This window comes from Ciconia boyciana, unplaced genomic scaffold (genome assembly GCF_034638445.1).
Source record: "Ciconia boyciana unplaced genomic scaffold, ASM3463844v1 HiC_scaffold_54, whole genome shotgun sequence".
NCBI lineage: Eukaryota > Metazoa > Chordata > Aves > Ciconiiformes > Ciconiidae > Ciconia > Ciconia boyciana.
In genome coordinates this window covers 2,292-22,033 of record NW_027328422.1, presented here as the reverse complement: position 1 = coordinate 22,033, position 19,742 = coordinate 2,292, and the positions used below count along the sequence as shown (strand labels likewise).

Sequence of the window (19,742 nt, the reverse complement as noted above, 5' to 3'; positions counted from 1 at the left end):
AGACCCTTGGCTCCAGCCACTGCCTTCAGCAGAGCCAGCCGCACACACGGCCGCTCCACCAAAGCAACGTCTTTGTGCCGTGGAGAAACAGGGACGCCTGGTGGCGAAAGCCGTCGGGCAGCACCATTGCTCCATCCTGTGGCCTGCTGGCAGGCTGGACAGTGTCCTCTCCTCCCAGCATAGCCTGCCCCTTCTCTCCCGGTTGCTCTCGCGCCTGCCAGGAGGAAGGCAGGCAGAGCAGACAGCGGGAGCTTGGTGGCGTTGCACACCAGCCTGCCCCACGTACAGGAGCGCCTCCCTGGCCTCCCCGTTGGCACAGAGCAAGCAGCAGAGAGAAAGGGGCAGAGGGAAGGGAGACGCAGCCCCAGCCGGGCCGGCATGCAGAGAATGCCAGGTGCCTTCCCCCTTCCCGCGTCCCCAGCCTCCCCAGCAGGCCCGGTACCAGCAGTGAGCCTAGGTGTCCACAGCCGCTCCCACCCGCTTTTGGGAGCTTGTTCCTGAGCAGGAGCAGGGCTAGCAGCGGGAGACACGTTGATTGCACCGTCGCTCTTGACACCTCCGTTTCCTTTTCCCTCTTTTCTTCACAGGACGCGCCGCTTCCCAGAGCCTTTTCATGTATCAAACTTCTTGTGAAGAGCAACTGGGGAAACCCAGCGTACACCTGCATTTATCGAGTGCAGGTTCACGGGAAGATGGCAAAACCAGAAAGCGTCAACTGAAACCAGAGAAGAAAAAGAAGGACAAAAAACAAAAAGAAGAAAAGGAGGGGAAAAAAAGAAATGATGAGGCAGTTCAGATCGGTTCAGGCGCAGGACCAGGCTGTCCCCATGTGCCGTAAGACGAACCGGCGGGGAAGACGACCGGCCTGGCTGAACAAGGATCTTTTGCTGGGACTCCGGAAAAAAAAGGAGAGTTTACCAGTTTTGGAAGAAGGGGCAGGCAACCCAAGAAGAGTACAGGGATCTCGTCAAGTCACGCAGAGAGAAAATTAGAAAGGCAAAAGCCCAGCTAGAACTCAAGCTGGCCGCTGTTGTAAGAGATAATAAAAAATATTTTTACAAATACATTAACAACAAAAAGAGAGCCAAGGAGAATCTCCCTCCTTTATTGGATGCGGGGGGGAACATTGCCACCAAGGATGAGGAAAAGGCTGAGGTACCTAATGCCTTCTTTGCCTCAGTCTTTAATAGTCAGGCCAGTTATCCCCAGGGTATTCAGCCCCCCTGAGCTGGAAGACAGGGACGGAGAGCAGAATAAACCCCCCATAATCCAGGAGGAAGCAGTTAGCGACCTGCTACGCCACCTGGACACTCACAAGTCTATGGGGCCGGATGGGATCCACCCGAGAGTACTGAGAGAGCTGGCGGAGGAGCTTGCCAAGCCACTCTCCATCATTTATCAGCGGTCCTGGTTAACGGGGGAGGTCCCAGACGGCTGGAGGCTTGCCAATGTGACGCCCATCGACAAGAAGGGCCGGGAGGAGGATCCGGGGAACTACAGGCCTGTCAGCCTGACCTCGGCGCCGGGGAAAATTATGCAGCGGTTCATCTTGAGTGCGCTCAACAGGCATGTGCAGGCCAACCAGGGGTTCAGGCCCAGCCAGCATGGGTTCACGCAAGGCAGGTCCTGCTTGACCAACCTGATCTCCTCCTACGACCAGGTGACCTGCGTAGGGGATGAGGGAAAGGCTGTAGATGTTTTCTACCTGGACTTTAGTAAAGCCTTTGACACTGTCTCCCCCAGCATTCTCCTAGAGAAGCTGGCGGCTCATGGCTTAGGCGGGTGTACTCTTTGCTGGGTAAAACTGGCTGGATGGCCGAGCCCAGAGAGTTGTGGTGAACGGAGTTAAATCCAGTTGGCGGCCGGTCACAAGCGGTGTTCCCCAGGGCTCAGTTTTGGGGCCAGTCTTGTTTAATATCTTCACCAATGAGCTGGATGAGGGCATTGAGTGCGCCCTCAGTAAGTTTGCAGGTGACCCCAAACTGGGCGGGAGTGTCGATCTGCTCGAGGGTAGGAAGGCTCTGCAGAGGGATCTGGACAGGCTGGATCGATGGGCCGAGGTCAATTGTATGAGGTCTAACAAGGCCAAGTGCCGGGTCCTGCGCTTGGGTCACAACAACGCCATGCAACGCTACAGGCTTGGGGAAGAGTGGCTGGGAAGCTGCCTGGCGGAAAAGGACCTGGGGGTGCTGGCTGACAGCCGGCTGAACGTGAGCCGGCAGTGTGCCCAGGTGGCCAAGAAAGCCAAGAGCATCCTGGCTTGCGTCAGGAATAGTGCGGCCAGCAGGAGTAGGGAAGTGATCGTGCCCCTGTACTCGGCACTGGTGAGGCCGCACCTCGAATGCTGTGTTCAGTTTTGGGCCCCTCAGTACAGGAAGGACATTGAGTTGCTGGAGCGTGTCCAAGAAGGGCAACGAAGCTGGTGAAGGGTCTGGAGAACAAGTCTTTTGAGGAGCGGCTGAGGGAACTGGGATTGTTTAGTCTGGAGAAGCGGAGGCTGAGGGAGACCTTATCGCTCTCTACAACGACCTGAAAGGAGGCTGTAGCAGGGTGGGGTCAGTCTCTTCTCCCAAGTAACTAGCGGTAGGACGAGAGGACATGGCCTCAGGTTGCGCCGGGAGAGGTTTAGGTTGGATATTAGGAAAAATGTCTTTACTCAAAGGGTGGTCAAGCATTGGAACAGGCTGCCCAGAGAGGTGGTGGAGTCACCATCCCTGGAGGAGTTCAAAAACGTGTGGACGTGGCACCTCGGGACATGGTTTAGTAGGCACGGAGATGTTGGGTTGACGGTTGGACTAGATGATCTTAGAGGTCTTTTCCAACCTTAACGATTCTATGATTCTATGGCGTAGAAGATTTGTCTCCAAAGCGGGGTGCGCAAGAAGGTCCACCGGGGGGAGGGCGGGGAGTGCCCGCCGACATGGCTACTGGGCAGCCTGCAGGCGGGGTTGCGGGTCGACCAACAGTCCTTGGGGCAGCTCTTTGGGGCTCCCAGGGCCGGGGGTCGGGAGCTTCTCCGTTACTTTCCCAATAGTGGGGGCCAGAGGAGCGGAGGAACAATTTGGTCTAGCACCTTCCCAGCAACCAGGCTGTCTGTTTGTTGATTAACCCATAATTTCATAAAATGGGTGTGGGGAGCCTGTCTGACGGGCCTGTCGGAAACCCCATTCCTCACCCCATGAACATCCCCGTTCTAGATCTCGCTACTCTCTGTCGAGGCTCCGTTTGTGCCCGGGTGGGCGGCCGCCTTGTTGCCCCAGGGGAGCCCCCACAGGGTCTCCCCGCCCTGCTCAGCCCTGGGGAGCCCCATTGTGACGTCAGAGCCATGTGACTGTGAGGTCAGAGCCGGCCGCCCACACAGCCCTGTGGCGCGCGGGGAAGGAGCCCACAGCTGCCGTGTGGCTGTTGCCCCGGGCAGGCGCGCTCCTGCTGGAGGGCAGCGTGGGGCTGCTGCTGGTGCTGGTTTTGCCTGGGCAGGCCACACTGCTGGGGCTGAGGCGGAAGAGCTGAGCGAGGAGCCTGCCTTTGCCCAGAGATGGCGAGGAGAAAGGCACCCCGGAGAGGATGCCAAGGGGCCTCAAAGGGCTCCATGCGGAACAAGGCCGACCGACAGCCGGCAGGGGAGGCAGCAGGCCCGAGCCGCTGCCAGGCAGTAGGTACGAAGTGGGCTGCTCCTGCCTGGGGTGTCAGGTTGGGGTGGTAGCAGGGCCTGCTGCTGCCAGCTCGCTTCCTCTTCTCCCACTGCAGGCCTGTGAAGCAAAGGATGGGGAAAGGAGAGGGGCACCCCTGGCAGCCGCCCAGCTGTGCTGCCCTCTCTCGCTGCAACTGGCATGTCCCCTGGGAGGCTTCCCGAGGCCGACCTCTGGCAAGGGCCTCGGCTCACACAGCGTGGGGACGGTGGGCAACAAGCATTTCTCTTTTTCCTCCTACAGGAGCCTCTGCACGGAGGTGGAGCTGGTGGCACGCTTTTTGCGGTCAACTCCCAGCTCAGCCGGTCAAGGGCCTGCAAAGTGGCGCAAGAAGGCCACAGAAGCTGCAAGTAAGTTAGCACTGCTGCTTGCTCTGAAGTCCTCGGGGGTGAAGTCGGAGAGCTGCGCTGTGCCAGAGCTCTGGCCAAACGTCACAAGTGGCAGGAGAAGTGCAGGCTGCCCTGCTCTTCGCCCCAGGGAGGGAGGGCATAGGGCTCGGTGTCGCCTCCCCGCAGGGAGCCGAAACACGCGTGGCTGGGCATCCTGGAGAAGAGGCCTCAAGACACAGGCCTAACTTTTCTCTGGTTTCTTTGCCCAGGGACGGTCTTCAGCCTTGCTTGCCGTGCAGCAGGTGCCCTTGTCTCCCTGTGGAGCCATCTGCTGAGCACGTGCGTCTTCACCACGTACGTACTACATGTTTCTGCTGTGGACGGGCGAGAAGGGGGATGTCCGAGGGCCAGTGCCAGCAAAGGGAGAGCCCGGGGTGTTCCCCAGCCAGCTGCCCAGCGCTCCCACTCAGGCGGCGAAGCTCGGGTGCTGCTCGTGCTGCGGCCGTTCTCAGGGAGAACCAAGAGCAAAGCCCCTCGGTAGTCTCACTCCCGTGCATTTGATTTGCCGGATGCCCAAACTTTGGCTGTGGTAGGACAGACTGCCGCATAGCCAGACGCTCGGGTGCAGAGCCAAGCCTCCGCAGGGAAGGGTTTTCCCCAGCTCTGGCAGGAGACAGCGCCGGTCGGGGAGGGCTCTGGGAGGAAAGCCGGACAAGGCTCCGGCGCTTCCCAGCCGTGCGGAGAAACACCCCTAAGAGAGATCTGTGTGATCACAAGTGAGAACGGGCCTGCTTTCTCAGCCAAAGAGAGAGCAAGGTCCACGCCGGAAAGACTGCTGAAAAGCAGTCTTCATTTGCTCGACCTCTTTACTTCCCGGGATCCTTTTCATTCCCTTTCGGAAGGTGCTCCTGGAGCTCTTCCTTTGGGGAAGAGCTGCCGGCAGTGTTGAGCGGTGTGGACAGAAACCGTGTTCCTCCTGGGCGCTGCTCTGTGAGCCCTCTGTCAGCAGCAGGCTTCCAAAATGGTGGCTTTTCAGCCTGAAAAGGGAAATGCACCTGTGAAGGGGTTCGCCCAAGAGCTGGCTCATTGACAGCCACAGGACTCCCTCTTTTTCAGGCACAAGATGGCCCTGCAGAAGAAGAGGTTCTTGAAAGTCGTCTTCTTGTTGCTCCCACTGGCTCTTGGTGAGTTTGCGTGAGCAAACATCTGAAAGCGCCAGCCTGGCTGCGCTGGATGCCAGCTTTCAGCTGGCCAGCTTTCCTTTTTGGCGCGTACCTGTGGAAACTCCCGTGGCCCAAGTGCTTCCTGAGTATGTCCTTGACTGGGACTTGCTTTTGGACTACCAGTAAGAGGTGTAGTCTGCCAGCCATGCTGCTGCTCTGGCCACTGGACCAAATGGCTTGCTTAGTCTGCAGGTCTGTGAGAGAAGGCCCCGTGTATTTCCCAGCCTCAACTGGGGATTCCCAGAGGGGCCGTGCAGGGGGACCGATGGAGAGGTACCTCTCCTAGCCCAAGCAGCCCAAGCAGCCTGAAGCAGTGAGGGGAAATGGGGACTAGTTCTAGGGCACCGAGCACACCTGAAGCTCACGGCTGCGCAGTCCCCTGACACCTGGGGTGGTGGCTCCCGGTCAGAGGCGCGTCCCCTCTCTTCGCCCCACGTTCCCCACCTCCTGAGCTAACCTGCTGCCCCACCCCCGAGGCAACAGGGAGGAGACAGCGCGACTGCAGGGATCGCTGGCAACCCTACTCAAATAACTGTCTCTTGGTGATGTGAATTGCAGCTGGTGTTTACTGCGGGACCTCACTGCCGGTGTGGACGATGCGGGCAAAGGGACTGATAGAGGTCGGTGCCTCTTGTGGGACAGGCACCTCCTGCAAGGGAGCGTTGCCGACAGTGGCTGCATAAATCACACGGGCTCTTCTGCTTCCACGCAGGGCTGACCCAAAGAAGCAGCAGCGTTTGCCGTGTCTTCCTAGGGAAGCCTCTCCTGGGAAGCCCCGGCAGCTCTGGTAGTAGATTCTGTAACGGAGCGTTTTTCCCTTTCAGGAGCTGACATGTGCGTCTGCAGCACAACTGAGGATCCTGAGGTAAGAGGTGTTTCCTGAGCTGGAACTGGGTCTGTGCAGAAGCGTCAGCCGACCTCGTGCTACCTGCACTCATTTTCCTAACAGCCAGGGCTCCCGTCCTTCCCTCCTGCCTTTGCCTTTTGCTCAACCTGGTGAGGAAGGCAAGCACTCGCGAAGCAGGGAAAGCACATGTTGTCTCTGCTCCTTGCTGAGCTCAGATGCTCCCCAGAGGGGATGGGTGGCTCTCTGACAAGATCTGCTTTCCTCTTCCTGCAGGAACTCGCACGCTTTGTTGGCGGAGCAAACCCAAAAGATGCAGCTTCTGCTGGAGGAGGTGGCTCAACTGACGGCGGAAATCAGGAGTGGGAAGAAGGTGACGCTGCATTTTGGGGAAGGAGGCTTGGCTGGGCAGAACCCCTGAGAAAGCACTCCTTGGGATTAGTGGTGGGCTCAGACTGCTGACCGTGGCAAGCCAGCCTTTGCCAGGGGCTTGCTGGGCGAGCTTCTGCGCTGCACAGAGGGCCCTCCTCCGGGCCCAGTTTAGCCGGGCCGCTTCAGGCCGCGGAGGACTCCCGACATCCTTCCGTTTGCATGCTGGTGCCTCTGGCTGCTCTGGCCGGGCCCCTGAGGCAGTGGTGAGACCCAGGCACGCTCACGGGGCCAGCCATTGCTGGCAGGGCCTTAGCCCGTCTCCCAGCTGACCTGGAGAGCGTGGCGGGTGGGGACGAGGGTGTGGGGACCCTCGTCAGCCCACCCCAGGGCCATGGCCGTGGCCACAGATACTCCAGGGCCTCAGTCCTCGTGGCTCACGTCAGCAGCTGAGAGTCTCTCAGCTCTGCGGACAAGGCTTGCCTTGCGTTTCTGACACTGACTCTTTGCTTCTCCGGGCGCTGGTAGCCACGCTGAAGTGGTCCTTTTCTCTGTTCTTTCATGGCTTTCCCAGGAAGTCTGGGGAGTGAACCAGGCCGTGTCCGATATGGCTTCGGAAGTCTACGTCAAGACGTCTGACTGGGCCCTGAAAAGCTCTGGTATGGACACAAGCAGCCCGGTCTCCTTGCCCTGTGCTTGTCTGTAGCCCTCCCCAAAGGAGGCTGTGCTCCAGGCGCTGCTCTCCGAAGTGGGGGAGCTTAAATGCTTCACGGGGTCCAAGAGCAAGGCTGTGGCAGAGTGGCTCTCTCAGACTCCCTCCCAGTCCTGCCCTCGGCCTCTGCGCGGGTGCCTCTGGTGCTGCCCCGCACGCGTTCCTGTGCCGACGGAGGGGCTCTCTTCCTCTCCACTGCATTTGGAAAGGGAACGGCTGGGTCATCCTTTGCTGCCCACACGCAGCAAGCCCTCAGCTTTGGTCTGCTGTCATTCACATGGGCGCCTGCTGTCTCCCAGCACCCCCAGACCACCTCCTCGTGGCGCTGTGAGAGAAGCAGTCACCAGGCACATGGATGCCGTCATTGCCCTGCGCCGCTGGGCACCCCCACCAGCGTGGGGATGAGGACGGGACTGACAGATGTGGAGCCGGCCGGCAGCGTCCAGAAATAGTGTCTGAGCACCGCCAAGTCCTCCTAGTCTGTGGCCTCTTGCAGTCATCTGCTCTCCCTTCCTTACAGGTGCCACCATTGACATGCAGAGAACTTCCGAGACCTACGACTGCAAAAAGGAGTGGATCTGCAGGGTTTTATGGTTCTTTCGCACTGCCAACCCTCCTGATACTATTTTGCAGGTATCGTAGCAGAAATCAGCGGTGCTGGTTTCCTTCCGTCCTGTGAAGTTGGGGACCGACCGCAGGGGCTCTCCCCTCAGTCCAGTGGTGCTGCTCAAGCCCAGTGTGTTGCTCAGGTTCCTGAAACCAAAGCTCGAACACAGGGCTGGGCTTGCTAGGAATCAGTGGTTGCCCTCAGCAGGGGAACAGAGCTGAACTGAGCTGAACTGCTGCATCTTGCCCACAGTCCTCTGTCACAGCTGGGTGAAAGACTTTCTCCCTGGTGACCCCGTTTCCACACTCATCCCTAACAGCGCCTTTTCGGGGGTGGGAGGCGGGAGGTGCCCTGCAGCGCCAGTGGGCAGAGAGGTGTTTCTGTAAGGCCCTGACTAGGGTGGCTGCATGAGCGGTATTCTCCTCTTTTCCATAATAACTGAGAGCCCCCTTTGTCAGGCAGGGAAGGCGGCCCTCTGCTTCTGTCCATTTCCTCACACACGCCTCATTTTCGAGCTGAAACAGACCCCACAGACACACCGGCGCCTATGCTTCAAGCTGCATGAGCAGTTGCGTTGGCCCCGATGCTCTCTCACACTTCATTGCTCTCGCGTTCTGGTTGCAGCCGGATGTTTCCCCAGGAAACTGCTGGCCCTTACAAGGGCATGAAGGCCAGGTGGTCGTCAGGTTGCCAGCACGAGTCCATCTGACTGCTGTCAGCGTGCAGCACATCTCCAAAGACGTGTCTCCATCTGGGACTGTCATCAGCGCCCCCAGAGACATCGCTGTCTTTGTAAGTCTCTGCTGGGTGCTTCTGGCTGGCATCTGGCCCTGGGGGAAAGCCATGACAGGGACTTGCTTGCTTTTGTGCGTCCTCTGAGGTTTGTGTCCTGCTCTCTCCTGAGCACCGCAGTGCCCTAGCGGGATACTTCAAGGGCTCTAGAGATTTCATGCCTCTCAAGACTTATTCTGGCCAGAGCACCTCAGGGTTCTTGACCAAAACTCAAGGCAGCGACTGAGCTCCACCCTAACCAGTGCTAGACTACTGCTAGAGCCCCAGGAGAGGCTGGGTAGATAACAGGGCTGAGCCAGCGCGTACGTTCCCTCTTTGTCGGGACGAGTCTGAGCTGCTCTGCTTGTGCTTTGCCCCTGAGGGACTGGATGAGGACGGAGAAGAGGAAGCTCTCCTTGGGACGTTCACGTACAACGTGGCAAAAGAGGCCATTCAGACCTTCCCTCTGAAGGTACGGTCCACGCGCGGGGGCAAGATGCCAGGGAGCAAAACAGGTTTGCCTGCAAGTCCGTGGCAGGAAGAGCGTGAATGCTTTCTCCCTGGGCACAGGGGCCCGGACCACCGCCGAGAGAGACCTGGCGGGGTTGGGAGGGCTGAGTAGCAGCATGCGGTGCTGGTGGCAAAGGATAGCAAGGGCCGGGTCACGCCCGAGGGAGCACGAGTCCTGAGAGACCCTTGGCTCCAGCCACTGCCTTCAGCAGAGCCAGCCGCACACACGGCCGCTCCACCAAAGCAACGTCTTTGTGCCGTGGAGAAACAGGGACGCCTGGTGGCGAAAGCCGTCGGGCAGCACCATTGCTCCATCCTGTGGCCTGCTGGCAGGCTGGACAGTGTCCTCTCCTCCCAGCATAGCCTGCCCCTTCTCTCCCGGTTGCTCTCGCGCCTGCCAGGAGGAAGGCAGGCAGAGCAGACAGCGGGAGCTTGGTGGCGTTGCACACCAGCCTGCCCCACGTACAGGAGCGCCTCCCTGGCCTCCCCGTTGGCACAGAGCAAGCAGCAGAGAGAAAGGGGCAGAGGGAAGGGAGACGCAGCCCCAGCCGGGCCGGCATGCAGAGAATGCCAGGTGCCTTCCCCCTTCCCGCGTCCCCAGCCTCCCCAGCAGGCCCGGTACCAGCAGTGAGCCTAGGTGTCCACAGCCGCTCCCACCCGCTTTTGGGAGCTTGTTCCTGAGCAGGAGCAGGGCTAGCAGCGGGAGACACGTTGATTGCACCGTCGCTCTTGACACCTCCGTTTCCTTTTCCCTCTTTTCTTCACAGGACGCGCCGCTTCCCAGAGCCTTTTCATGTATCAAACTTCTTGTGAAGAGCAACTGGGGAAACCCAGCGTACACCTGCATTTATCGAGTGCAGGTTCACGGGAAGATGGCAAAACCAGAAAGCGTCAACTGAAACCAGAGAAGAAAAAGAAGGACAAAAAACAAAAAGAAGAAAAGGAGGGGAAAAAAGAAATGATGAGGCAGTTCAGATCGGTTCAGGCGCAGGACCAGGCTGTCCCCATGTGCCGTAAGACGAACCGGCGGGGAAGACGACCGGCCTGGCTGAACAAGGATCTTTTGCTGGGACTCCGGAAAAAAGGAGAGTTTACCAGTTTTGGAAGAAGGGGCAGGCAACCCAAGAAGAGTACAGGGATCTCGTCAAGTCACGCAGAGAGAAAATTAGAAAGGCAAAAGCCCAGCTAGAACTCAAGCTGGCCGCTGTTGTAAGAGATAATAAAAAATATTTTTACAAATACATCAAGAAGAAAAGGACGCGCAAGGAGAATCTCCCTCCTTTATTGGATGCGGGGGGGAACATTGCCACCAAGGATGAGGAAAAGGCTGAGGTACCTAATGCCTTCTTTGCCTCAGTCTTTAATAGTCAGGCCAGTTATCCCCAGGGTATTCAGCCCCCCTGAGCTGGAAGACAGGGACGGAGAGCAGAATAAACCCCCCATAATCCAGGAGGAAGCAGTTAGCGACCTGCTACGCCACCTGGACACTCACAAGTCTATGGGGCCGGATGGGATCCACCCGAGAGTACTGAGAGAGCTGGCGGAGGAGCTTGCCAAGCCACTCTCCATCATTTATCAGCGGTCCTGGTTAACGGGGGAGGTCCCAGACGGCTGGAGGCTTGCCAATGTGACGCCCATCGACAAGAAGGGCCGGGAGGAGGATCCGGGGAACTACAGGCCTGTCAGCCTGACCTCGGCGCCGGGGAAAATTATGCAGCGGTTCATCTTGAGTGCGCTCAACAGGCATGTGCAGGCCAACCAGGGGTTCAGGCCCAGCCAGCATGGGTTCACGCAAGGCAGGTCCTGCTTGACCAACCTGATCTCCTCCTACGACCAGGTGACCTGCGTAGGGGATGAGGGAAAGGCTGTAGATGTTTTCTACCTGGACTTTAGTAAAGCCTTTGACACTGTCTCCCCAGCATTCTCCTAGAGAAGCTGGCGGCTCATGGCTTAGGCGGGTGTACTCTTTGCTGGGTAAAACTGGCTGGATGGCCGAGCCCAGAGAGTTGTGGTGAACGGAGTTAAATCCAGTTGGCGGCCGGTCACAAGCGGTGTTCCCCAGGGCTCAGTTTTGGGGCCAGTCTTGTTTAATATCTTCACCAATGAGCTGGATGAGGGCATTGAGTGCGCCCTCAGTAAGTTTGCAGGTGACCCCAAACTGGGCGGGAGTGTCGATCTGCTCGAGGGTAGGAAGGCTCTGCAGAGGGATCTGGACAGGCTGGATCGATGGGCCGAGGTCAATTGTATGAGGTCTAACAAGGCCAAGTGCCGGGTCCTGCGCTTGGGTCACAACAACGCCATGCAACGCTACAGGCTTGGGGAAGAGTGGCTGGGAAGCTGCCTGGCGGAAAAGGACCTGGGGGTGCTGGCTGACAGCCGGCTGAACGTGAGCCGGCAGTGTGCCCAGGTGGCCAAGAAAGCCAAGAGCATCCTGGCTTGCGTCAGGAATAGTGCGGCCAGCAGGAGTAGGGAAGTGATCGTGCCCCTGTACTCGGCACTGGTGAGGCCGCACCTCGAATGCTGTGTTCAGTTTTGGGCCCCTCAGTACAGGAAGGACATTGAGTTGCTGGAGCGTGTCCAAGAAGGGCAACGAAGCTGGTGAAGGGTCTGGAGAACAAGTCTTTTGAGGAGCGGCTGAGGGAACTGGGATTGTTTAGTCTGGAGAAGCGGAGGCTGAGGGAGACCTTATCGCTCTCTACAACGACCTGAAAGGAGGCTGTAGCAGGGTGGGGTCAGTCTCTTCTCCCAAGTAACTAGCGGTAGGACGAGAGGACATGGCCTCAGGTTGCGCCGGGAGAGGTTTAGGTTGGATATTAGGAAAAATGTCTTTACTCAAAGGGTGGTCAAGCATTGGAACAGGCTGCCCAGAGAGGTGGTGGAGTCACCATCCCTGGAGGAGTTCAAAAAACGTGTGGACGTGGCACCTCGGGACATGGTTTAGTAGGCACGGAGATGTTGGGTTGACGGTTGGACTAGATGATCTTAGAGGTCTTTTCCAACCTTAACGATTCTATGATTCTATGGCGTAGAAGATTTGTCTCCAAAGCGGGGTGCGCAAGAAGGTCCACCGGGGGGAGGGCGGGGAGTGCCCGCCGACATGGCTACTGGGCAGCCCGCAGGCGGGGTTGCGGGTCGACCAACAGTCCTTGGGGCAGCTCTTTGGGGCTCCCAGGGCCGGGGGTCGGGAGCTTCTCCGTTACTTTCCCAATAGTGGGGGCCAGAGGAGCGGAGGAACAATTTGGTCTAGCACCTTCCCAGCAACCAGGCTGTCTGTTTGTTGATTAACCCATAATTTCATAAAATGGGTGTGGGGAGCCTGTCTGACGGGCCTGTCGGAAACCCCATTCCTCACCCCATGAACATCCCCGTTCTAGATCTCGCTACTCTCTGTCGAGGCTCCGTTTGTGCCCGGGTGGGCGGCCGCCTTGTTGCCCCAGGGGAGCCCCCACAGGGTCTCCCCGCCCTGCTCAGCCCTGGGGAGCCCCATTGTGACGTCAGAGCCATGTGACTGTGAGGTCAGAGCCGGCCGCCCACACAGCCCTGTGGCGCGCGGGGAAGGAGCCCACAGCTGCCGTGTGGCTGTTGCCCCGGGCAGGCGCGCTCCTGCTGGAGGGCAGCGTGGGGCTGCTGCTGGTGCTGGTTTTGCCTGGGCAGGCCACACTGCTGGGGCTGAGGCGGAAGAGCTGAGCGAGGAGCCTGCCTTTGCCCAGAGATGGCGAGGAGAAAGGCACCCCGGAGAGGATGCCAAGGGGCCTCAAAGGGCTCCATGCGGAACAAGGCCGACCGACAGCCGGCAGGGGAGGCAGCAGGCCCGAGCCGCTGCCAGGCAGTAGGTACGAAGTGGGCTGCTCCTGCCTGGGGTGTCAGGTTGGGGTGGTAGCAGGGCCTGCTGCTGCCAGCTCGCTTCCTCTTCTCCCACTGCAGGCCTGTGAAGCAAAGGATGGGGAAAGGAGAGGGGGCACCCCTGGCAGCCGCCCAGCTGTGCTGCCCTCTCTCGCTGCAACTGGCATGTCCCCTGGGAGGCTTCCCGAGGCCGACCTCTGGCAAGGGCCTCGGCTCACACAGCGTGGGGACGGTGGGCAACAAGCATTTCTCTTTTTCCTCCTACAGGAGCCTCTGCACGGAGGTGGAGCTGGTGGCACGCTTTTGCGGTCAACTCCCAGCTCAGCCGGTCAAGGGCCTGCAAAGTGGCGCAAGAAGGCCACAGAAGCTGCAAGTAAGTTAGCACTGCTGCTTGCTCTGAAGTCCTCGGGGGTGAAGTCGGAGAGCTGCGCTGTGCCAGAGCTCTGGCCAAACGTCACAAGTGGCAGGAGAAGTGCAGGCTGCCCTGCTCTTCGCCCCAGGGAGGGAGGGCATAGGGCTCGGTGTCGCCTCCCCGCAGGGAGCCGAAACACGCGTGGCTGGGCATCCTGGAGAAGAGGCCTCAAGACACAGGCCTAACTTTTCTCTGGTTTCTTTGCCCAGGGACGGTCTTCAGCCTTGCTTGCCGTGCAGCAGGTGCCCTTGTCTCCCTGTGGAGCCATCTGCTGAGCACGTGCGTCTTCACCACGTACGTACTACATGTTTCTGCTGTGGACGGGGCGAGAAGGGGGATGTCCGAGGGCCAGTGCCAGCAAAGGGGAGAGCCCGGGGTGTTCCCCAGCCAGCTGCCCAGCGCTCCCACTCAGGCGGCGAAGCTCGGGTGCTGCTCGTGCTGCGGCCGTTCTCAGGGAGAACCAAGAGCAAAGCCCCTCGGTAGTCTCACTCCCGTGCATTTGATTTGCCGGATGCCCAAACTTTGGCTGTGGTAGGACAGACTGCCGCATAGCCAGACGCTCGGGTGCAGAGCCAAGCCTCCGCAGGGGAAGGGTTTTCCCCAGCTCTGGCAGGAGACAGCGCCGGTCGGGGAGGGCTCTGGGAGGAAAGCCGGACAAGGCTCCGGCGCTTCCCAGCCGTGCGGAGAAACACCCCTAAGAGAGATCTGTGTGATCACAAGTGAGAACGGGCCTGCTTTCTCAGCCAAAGAGAGAGCAAGGTCCACGCCGGAAAGACTGCTGAAAAGCAGTCTTCATTTGCTCGACCTCTTTACTTCCCGGGATCCTTTTCATTCCCTTTCGGAAGGTGCTCCTGGAGCTCTTCCTTTGGGGAAGAGCTGCCGGCAGTGTTGAGCGGTGTGGACAGAAACCGTGTTCCTCCTGGGCGCTGCTCTGTGAGCCCTCTGTCAGCAGCAGGCTTCCAAAATGGTGGCTTTTCAGCCTGAAAAGGGAAATGCACCTGTGAAGGGGTTCGCCCAAGAGCTGGCTCATTGACAGCCACAGGACTCCCTCTTTTTCAGGCACAAGATGGCCCTGCAGAAGAAGAGGTTCTTGAAAGTCGTCTTCTTGTTGCTCCCACTGGCTCTTGGTGAGTTTGCGTGAGCAAACATCTGAAAGCGCCAGCCTGGCTGCGCTGGATGCCAGCTTTCAGCTGGCCAGCTTTCCTTTTGGCGCGTACCTGTGGAAACTCCCGTGGCCCAAGTGCTTCCTGAGTATGTCCTTGACTGGGACTTGCTTTTGGACTACCAGTAAGAGGTGTAGTCTGCCAGCCATGCTGCTGCTCTGGCCACTGGACCAAATGGCTTGCTTAGTCTGCAGGTCTGTGAGAGAAGGCCCGTGTATTTCCCAGCCTCAACTGGGGATTCCCAGAGGGGCCGTGCAGGGGACCGATGGAGAGGTACCTCTCCTAGCCCAAGCAGCCCAAGCAGCCTGAAGCAGTGAGGGGAAATGGGGACTAGTTCTAGGGCACCGAGCACACCTGAAGCTCACGGCTGCGCAGTCCCCTGACACCTGGGGTGGTGGCTCCCGGTCAGAGGCGCGTCCCCTCTCTTCGCCCCACGTTCCCCACCTCCTGAGCTAACCTGCTGCCCCACCCCCGAGGCAACAGGGAGGAGACAGCGCGACTGCAGGGATCGCTGGCAACCCTACTCAAATAACTGTCTCTTGGTGATGTGAATTGCAGCTGGTGTTTACTGCGGGACCTCACTGCCGGTGTGGACGATGCGGGCAAAGGGACTGATAGAGGTCGGTGCCTCTTGTGGGACAGGCACCTCCTGCAAGGGAGCGTTGCCGACAGTGGCTGCATAAATCACACGGGCTCTTCTGCTTCCACGCAGGGCTGACCCAAAGAAGCAGCAGCGTTTGCCGTGTCTTCCTAGGGAAGCCTCTCCTGGGAAGCCCCGGCAGCTCTGGTAGTAGATTCTGTAACGGAGCGTTTTCCCTTTCAGGAGCTGACATGTGCGTCTGCAGCACAACTGAGGATCCTGAGGTAAGAGGTGTTTCCTGAGCTGGAACTGGGTCTGTGCAGAAGCGTCAGCCGACCTCGTGCTACCTGCACTCATTTTCCTAACAGCCAGGGCTCCCGTCCTTCCCTCCTGCCTTTGCCTTTTGCTCAACCTGGTGAGGAAGGCAAGCACTCGCGAAGCAGGGAAAGCACATGTTGTCTCTGCTCCTTGCTGAGCTCAGATGCTCCCCAGAGGGGATGGGTGGCTCTCTGACAAGATCTGCTTTCCTCTTCCTGCAGGAACTCGCACGCTTTGTTGGCGGAGCAAACCCAAAAGATGCAGCTTCTGCTGGAGGAGGTGGCTCAACTGACGGCGGAAATCAGGAGTGGGAAGAAGGTGACGCTGCATTTTGGGGAAGGAGGCTTGGCTGGGCAGAACCCCTGAGAAAGCACTCCTTGGGATTAGTGGTGGGCTCAGACTGCTGACCGTGGCAAGCCAGCCTTTGCCAGGGGCTTGCTGGGCGAGCTTCTGCGCTGCACAGAGGGCCCTCCTCCGGGCCCAGTTTAGCCGGGCCGCTTCAGGCCGCGGAGGACTCCCGACATCCTTCCGTTTGCATGCTGGTGCCTCTGGCTGCTCTGGCCGGGCCCCTGAGGCAGTGGTGAGACCCAGGCACGCTCACGGGGCCAGCCATTGCTGGCAGGGCCTTAGCCCGTCTCCCAGCTGACCTGGAGAGCGTGGCGGGTGGGGACGAGGGTGTGGGGACCCTCGTCAGCCCACCCCAGGGCCATGGCCGTGGCCACAGATACTCCAGGGCCTCAGTCCTCGTGGCTCACGTCAGCAGCTGAGAGTCTCTCAGCTCTGCGGACAAGGCTTGCCTTGCGTTTCTGACACTGACTCTTTGCTTCTCCGGGCGCTGGTAGCCACGCTGAAGTGGTCCTTTTCTCTGTTCTTTCATGGCTTTCCCAGGAAGTCTGGGGAGTGAACCAGGCCGTGTCCGATATGGCTTCGGAAGTCTACGTCAAGACGTCTGACTGGGCCCTGAAAAGCTCTGGTATGGACACAAGCAGCCCGGTCTCCTTGCCCTGTGCTTGTCTGTAGCCCTCCCCAAAGGAGGCTGTGCTCCAGGCGCTGCTCTCCGAAGTGGGGAGCTTAAATGCTTCACGGGGTCCAAGAGCAAGGCTGTGGCAGAGTGGCTCTCTCAGACTCCCTCCCAGTCCTGCCCTCGGCCTCTGCGCGGGTGCCTCTGGTGCTGCCCCGCACGCGTTCCTGTGCCGACGGAGGGGCTCTCTTCCTCTCCACTGCATTTGGAAAGGGAACGGCTGGGTCATCCTTTGCTGCCCACACGCAGCAAGCCCTCAGCTTTGGTCTGCTGTCATTCACATGGGCGCCTGCTGTCTCCCAGCACCCCCAGACCACCTCCTCGTGGCGCTGTGAGAGAAGCAGTCACCAGGCACATGGATGCCGTCATTGCCCTGCGCCGCTGGGCACCCCCACCAGCGTGGGGATGAGGACGGGACTGACAGATGTGGAGCCGGCCGGCAGCGTCAGAAATAGTGTCTGAGCACCGCCAAGTCCTCCTAGTCTGTGGCCTCTTGCAGTCATCTGCTCTCCCTTCCTTACAGGTGCCACCATTGACATGCAGAGAACTTCCGAGACCTACGACTGCAAAAGGAGTGGATCTGCAGGGTTTTATGGTTCTTTCGCACTGCCAACCCTCCTGATACTATTTTGCAGGTATCGTAGCAGAAATCAGCGGTGCTGGTTTCCTTCCGTCCTGTGAAGTTGGGGACCGACCGCAGGGGCTCTCCCCTCAGTCCAGTGGTGCTGCTCAAGCCCAGTGTGTTGCTCAGGTTCCTGAAACCAAAGCTCGAACACAGGGCTGGGCTTGCTAGGAATCAGTGGTTGCCCTCAGCAGGGGAACAGAGCTGAACTGAGCTGAACTGCTGCATCTTGCCCACAGTCCTCTGTCACAGCTGGGTGAAAGACTTTCTCCCTGGTGACCCCGTTTCCACACTCATCCCTAACAGCGCCTTTTCGGGGTGGGAGGCGGGAGGTGCCCTGCAGCGCCAGTGGGCAGAGAGGTGTTTCTGTAAGGCCCTGACTAGGGTGGCTGCATGAGCGGTATTCTCCTCTTTTCCATAATAACTGAGAGCCCCCTTTGTCAGGCAGGGAAGGCGGCCCTCTGCTTCTGTCCATTTCCTCACACACGCCTCATTTTCGAGCTGAAACAGACCCCACAGACACACCGGCGCCTATGCTTCAAGCTGCATGAGCAGTTGCGTTGGCCCCGATGCTCTCTCACACTTCATTGCTCTCGCGTTCTGGTTGCAGCCGGATGTTTCCCCAGGAAACTGCTGGCCCTTACAAGGGCATGAAGGCCAGGTGGTCGTCAGGTTGCCAGCACGAGTCCATCTGACTGCTGTCAGCGTGCAGCACATCTCCAAAGACGTGTCTCCATCTGGGACTGTCATCAGCGCCCCCAGAGACATCGCTGTCTTTGTAAGTCTCTGCTGGGTGCTTCTGGCTGGCATCTGGCCCTGGGGAAAGCCATGACAGGGACTTGCTTGCTTTTGTGCGTCCTCTGAGGTTTGTGTCCTGCTCTCTCCTGAGCACCGCAGTGCCCTAGCGGGATACTTCAAGGGCTCTAGAGATTTCATGCCTCTCAAGACTTATTCTGGCCAGAGCACCTCAGGGTTCTTGACCAAAACTCAAGGCAGCGACTGAGCTCCACCCTAACCAGTGCTAGACTACTGCTAGAGCCCCAGGAGAGGCTGGGTAGATAACAGGGCTGAGCCAGCGCGTACGTTCCCTCTTTGTCGGGACGAGTCTGAGCTGCTCTGCTTGTGCTTTGCCCCTGAGGGACTGGATGAGGACGGAGAAGAGGAAGCTCTCCTTGGGACGTTCACGTACAACGTGGCAAAAGAGGCCATTCAGACCTTCCCTCTGAAGGTACGGTCCACGCGCGGGGGCAAGATGCCAGGGAGCAAAACAGGTTTGCCTGCAAGTCCGTGGCAGGAAGAGCGTGAATGCTTTCTCCCTGGGCACAGGGGCCCGGACCACCGCCGAGAGAGACCTGGCGGGGTTGGGAGGGCTGAGTAGCAGCATGCGGTGCTGGTGGCAAAGGATAGCAAGGGCCGGGTCACGCCCGAGGGAGCACGAGTCCTGAGAGACCCTTGGCTCCAGCCACTGCCTTCAGCAGAGCCAGCCGCACACACGGCCGCTCCACCAAAGCAACGTCTTTGTGCCGTGGAGAAACAGGGACGCCTGGTGGCGAAAGCCGTCGGGCAGCACCATTGCTCCATCCTGTGGCCTGCTGGCAGGCTGGACAGTGTCCTCTCCTCCCAGCATAGCCTGCCCCTTCTCTCCCGGTTGCTCTCGCGCCTGCCAGGAGGAAGGCAGGCAGAGCAGACAGCGGGAGCTTGGTGGCGTTGCACACCAGCCTGCCCCACGTACAGGAGCGCCTCCCTGGCCTCCCCGTTGGCACAGAGCAAGCAGCAGAGAGAAAGGGGCAGAGGGAAGGGAGACGCAGCCCCAGCCGGGCCGGCATGCAGAGAATGCCAGGTGCCTTCCCCCTTCCCGCGTCCCCAGCCTCCCCAGCAGGCCCGGTACCAGCAGTGAGCCTAGGTGTCCACAGCCGCTCCCACCCGCTTTTGGGAGCTTGTTCCTGAGCAGGAGCAGGGCTAGCAGCGGGAGACACGTTGATTGCACCGTCGCTCTTGACACCTCCGTTTCCTTTTCCCTCTTTTCTTCACAGGACGCGCCGCTTCCCAGAGCCTTTTCATGTATCAAACTTCTTGTGAAGAGCAACTGGGGAAACCCAGCGTACACCTGCATTTATCGAGTGCAGGTTCACGGGAAGATGGCAAAACCAGAAAGCGTCAACTGAAACCAGAGAAGAAAAAGAAGGACAAAAAACAAAAAGAAGAAAAGGAGGGAAAAAAGAAATGATGAGGCAGTTCAGATCGGTTCAGGCGCAGGACCAGGCTGTCCCCATGTGCCGTAAGACGAACCGGCGGGGAAGACGACCGGCCTGGCTGAACAAGGATCTTTTGCTGGGACTCCGGAAAAAAAAGGAGAGTTTACCAGTTTTGGAAGAAGGGGCAGGCAACCCAAGAAGAGTACAGGGATCTCGTCAAGTCACGCAGAGAGAAAATTAGAAAGGCAAAAGCCCAGCTAGAACTCAAGCTGGCCGCTGTTGTAAGAGATAATAAAAAATATTTTTACAAATACATTAACAACAAAAGAGAGCCAAGGAGAATCTCCCTCCTTTATTGGATGCGGGGGAACATTGCCACCAAGGATGAGGAAAAGGCTGAGGTACCTAATGCCTTCTTTGCCTCAGTCTTTAATAGTCAGGCCAGTTATCCCCAGGGTATTCCAGCCCCCTGAGCTGGAAGACAGGGACGGAGAGCAGAATAAACCCCCCATAATCCAGGAGGAAGCAGTTAGC

The 19,742-nt window shown here is 59.0% G+C and overlaps 2 protein-coding genes across 2 annotated transcripts; both read left to right on the top strand.

Moving 5' to 3' along the window:
- Nucleotides 1–1,162: 1,162 nt before the first annotated feature.
- On the top strand, nt 1,163–10,290 carry LOC140645956 (uncharacterized). The gene is made up of 12 exons (XM_072849399.1): nt 1,163–1,566; nt 3,933–4,039; nt 4,288–4,372; nt 5,135–5,202; nt 5,800–5,861; nt 6,066–6,106; nt 6,362–6,458; nt 7,029–7,113; nt 7,687–7,799; nt 8,398–8,565; nt 8,927–9,016; nt 9,822–10,290. The coding sequence occupies exons 1-12, from the start codon at nt 1,163–1,165 to the stop codon at nt 9,951–9,953; spliced, it is 1,452 nt and encodes a 483-aa protein (XP_072705500.1). The 3' UTR covers nt 9,954–10,290.
- Nucleotides 10,291–10,325: 35 nt separating this feature from the next.
- LOC140645955 (uncharacterized) lies at nt 10,326–19,227 on the top strand. The gene is made up of 12 exons (XM_072849397.1): nt 10,326–10,891; nt 13,165–13,270; nt 13,519–13,603; nt 14,369–14,436; nt 15,031–15,092; nt 15,296–15,336; nt 15,592–15,688; nt 16,259–16,343; nt 16,915–17,026; nt 17,624–17,791; nt 18,152–18,241; nt 19,047–19,227. The coding sequence occupies exons 1-10, from the start codon at nt 10,343–10,345 to the stop codon at nt 17,706–17,708; spliced, it is 1,290 nt and encodes a 429-aa protein (XP_072705498.1). The 5' UTR covers nt 10,326–10,342; the 3' UTR covers nt 17,709–17,791; nt 18,152–18,241; nt 19,047–19,227.
- Nucleotides 19,228–19,742: the final 515 nt, after the last annotated feature.

Coding starts and splice junctions, on each gene's coding strand:
- LOC140645956 (XM_072849399.1), top strand. CDS start 1,163: ATGCCTTCTTTGCCTCAGTCTTTAATAGTCAGGCCAGTTATCCCCAGG. Junction 4,040..4,287: donor GAAGGCCACAGAAGCTGCAA/GTAAGTTAGCAC, acceptor TTCTTTGCCCAG/GGACGGTCTTCAGCCTTGCT. Junction 9,017..9,821: donor TTCAGACCTTCCCTCTGAAG/GTACGGTCCACG, acceptor TTTTCTTCACAG/GACGCGCCGCTTCCCAGAGC.
- LOC140645955 (XM_072849397.1), top strand. CDS start 10,343: ATGCGGGGGGGAACATTGCCACCAAGGATGAGGAAAAGGCTGAGGTAC. Junction 13,271..13,518: donor GAAGGCCACAGAAGCTGCAA/GTAAGTTAGCAC, acceptor TTCTTTGCCCAG/GGACGGTCTTCAGCCTTGCT. Junction 14,437..15,030: donor GTTGCTCCCACTGGCTCTTG/GTGAGTTTGCGT, acceptor TGTGAATTGCAG/CTGGTGTTTACTGCGGGACC.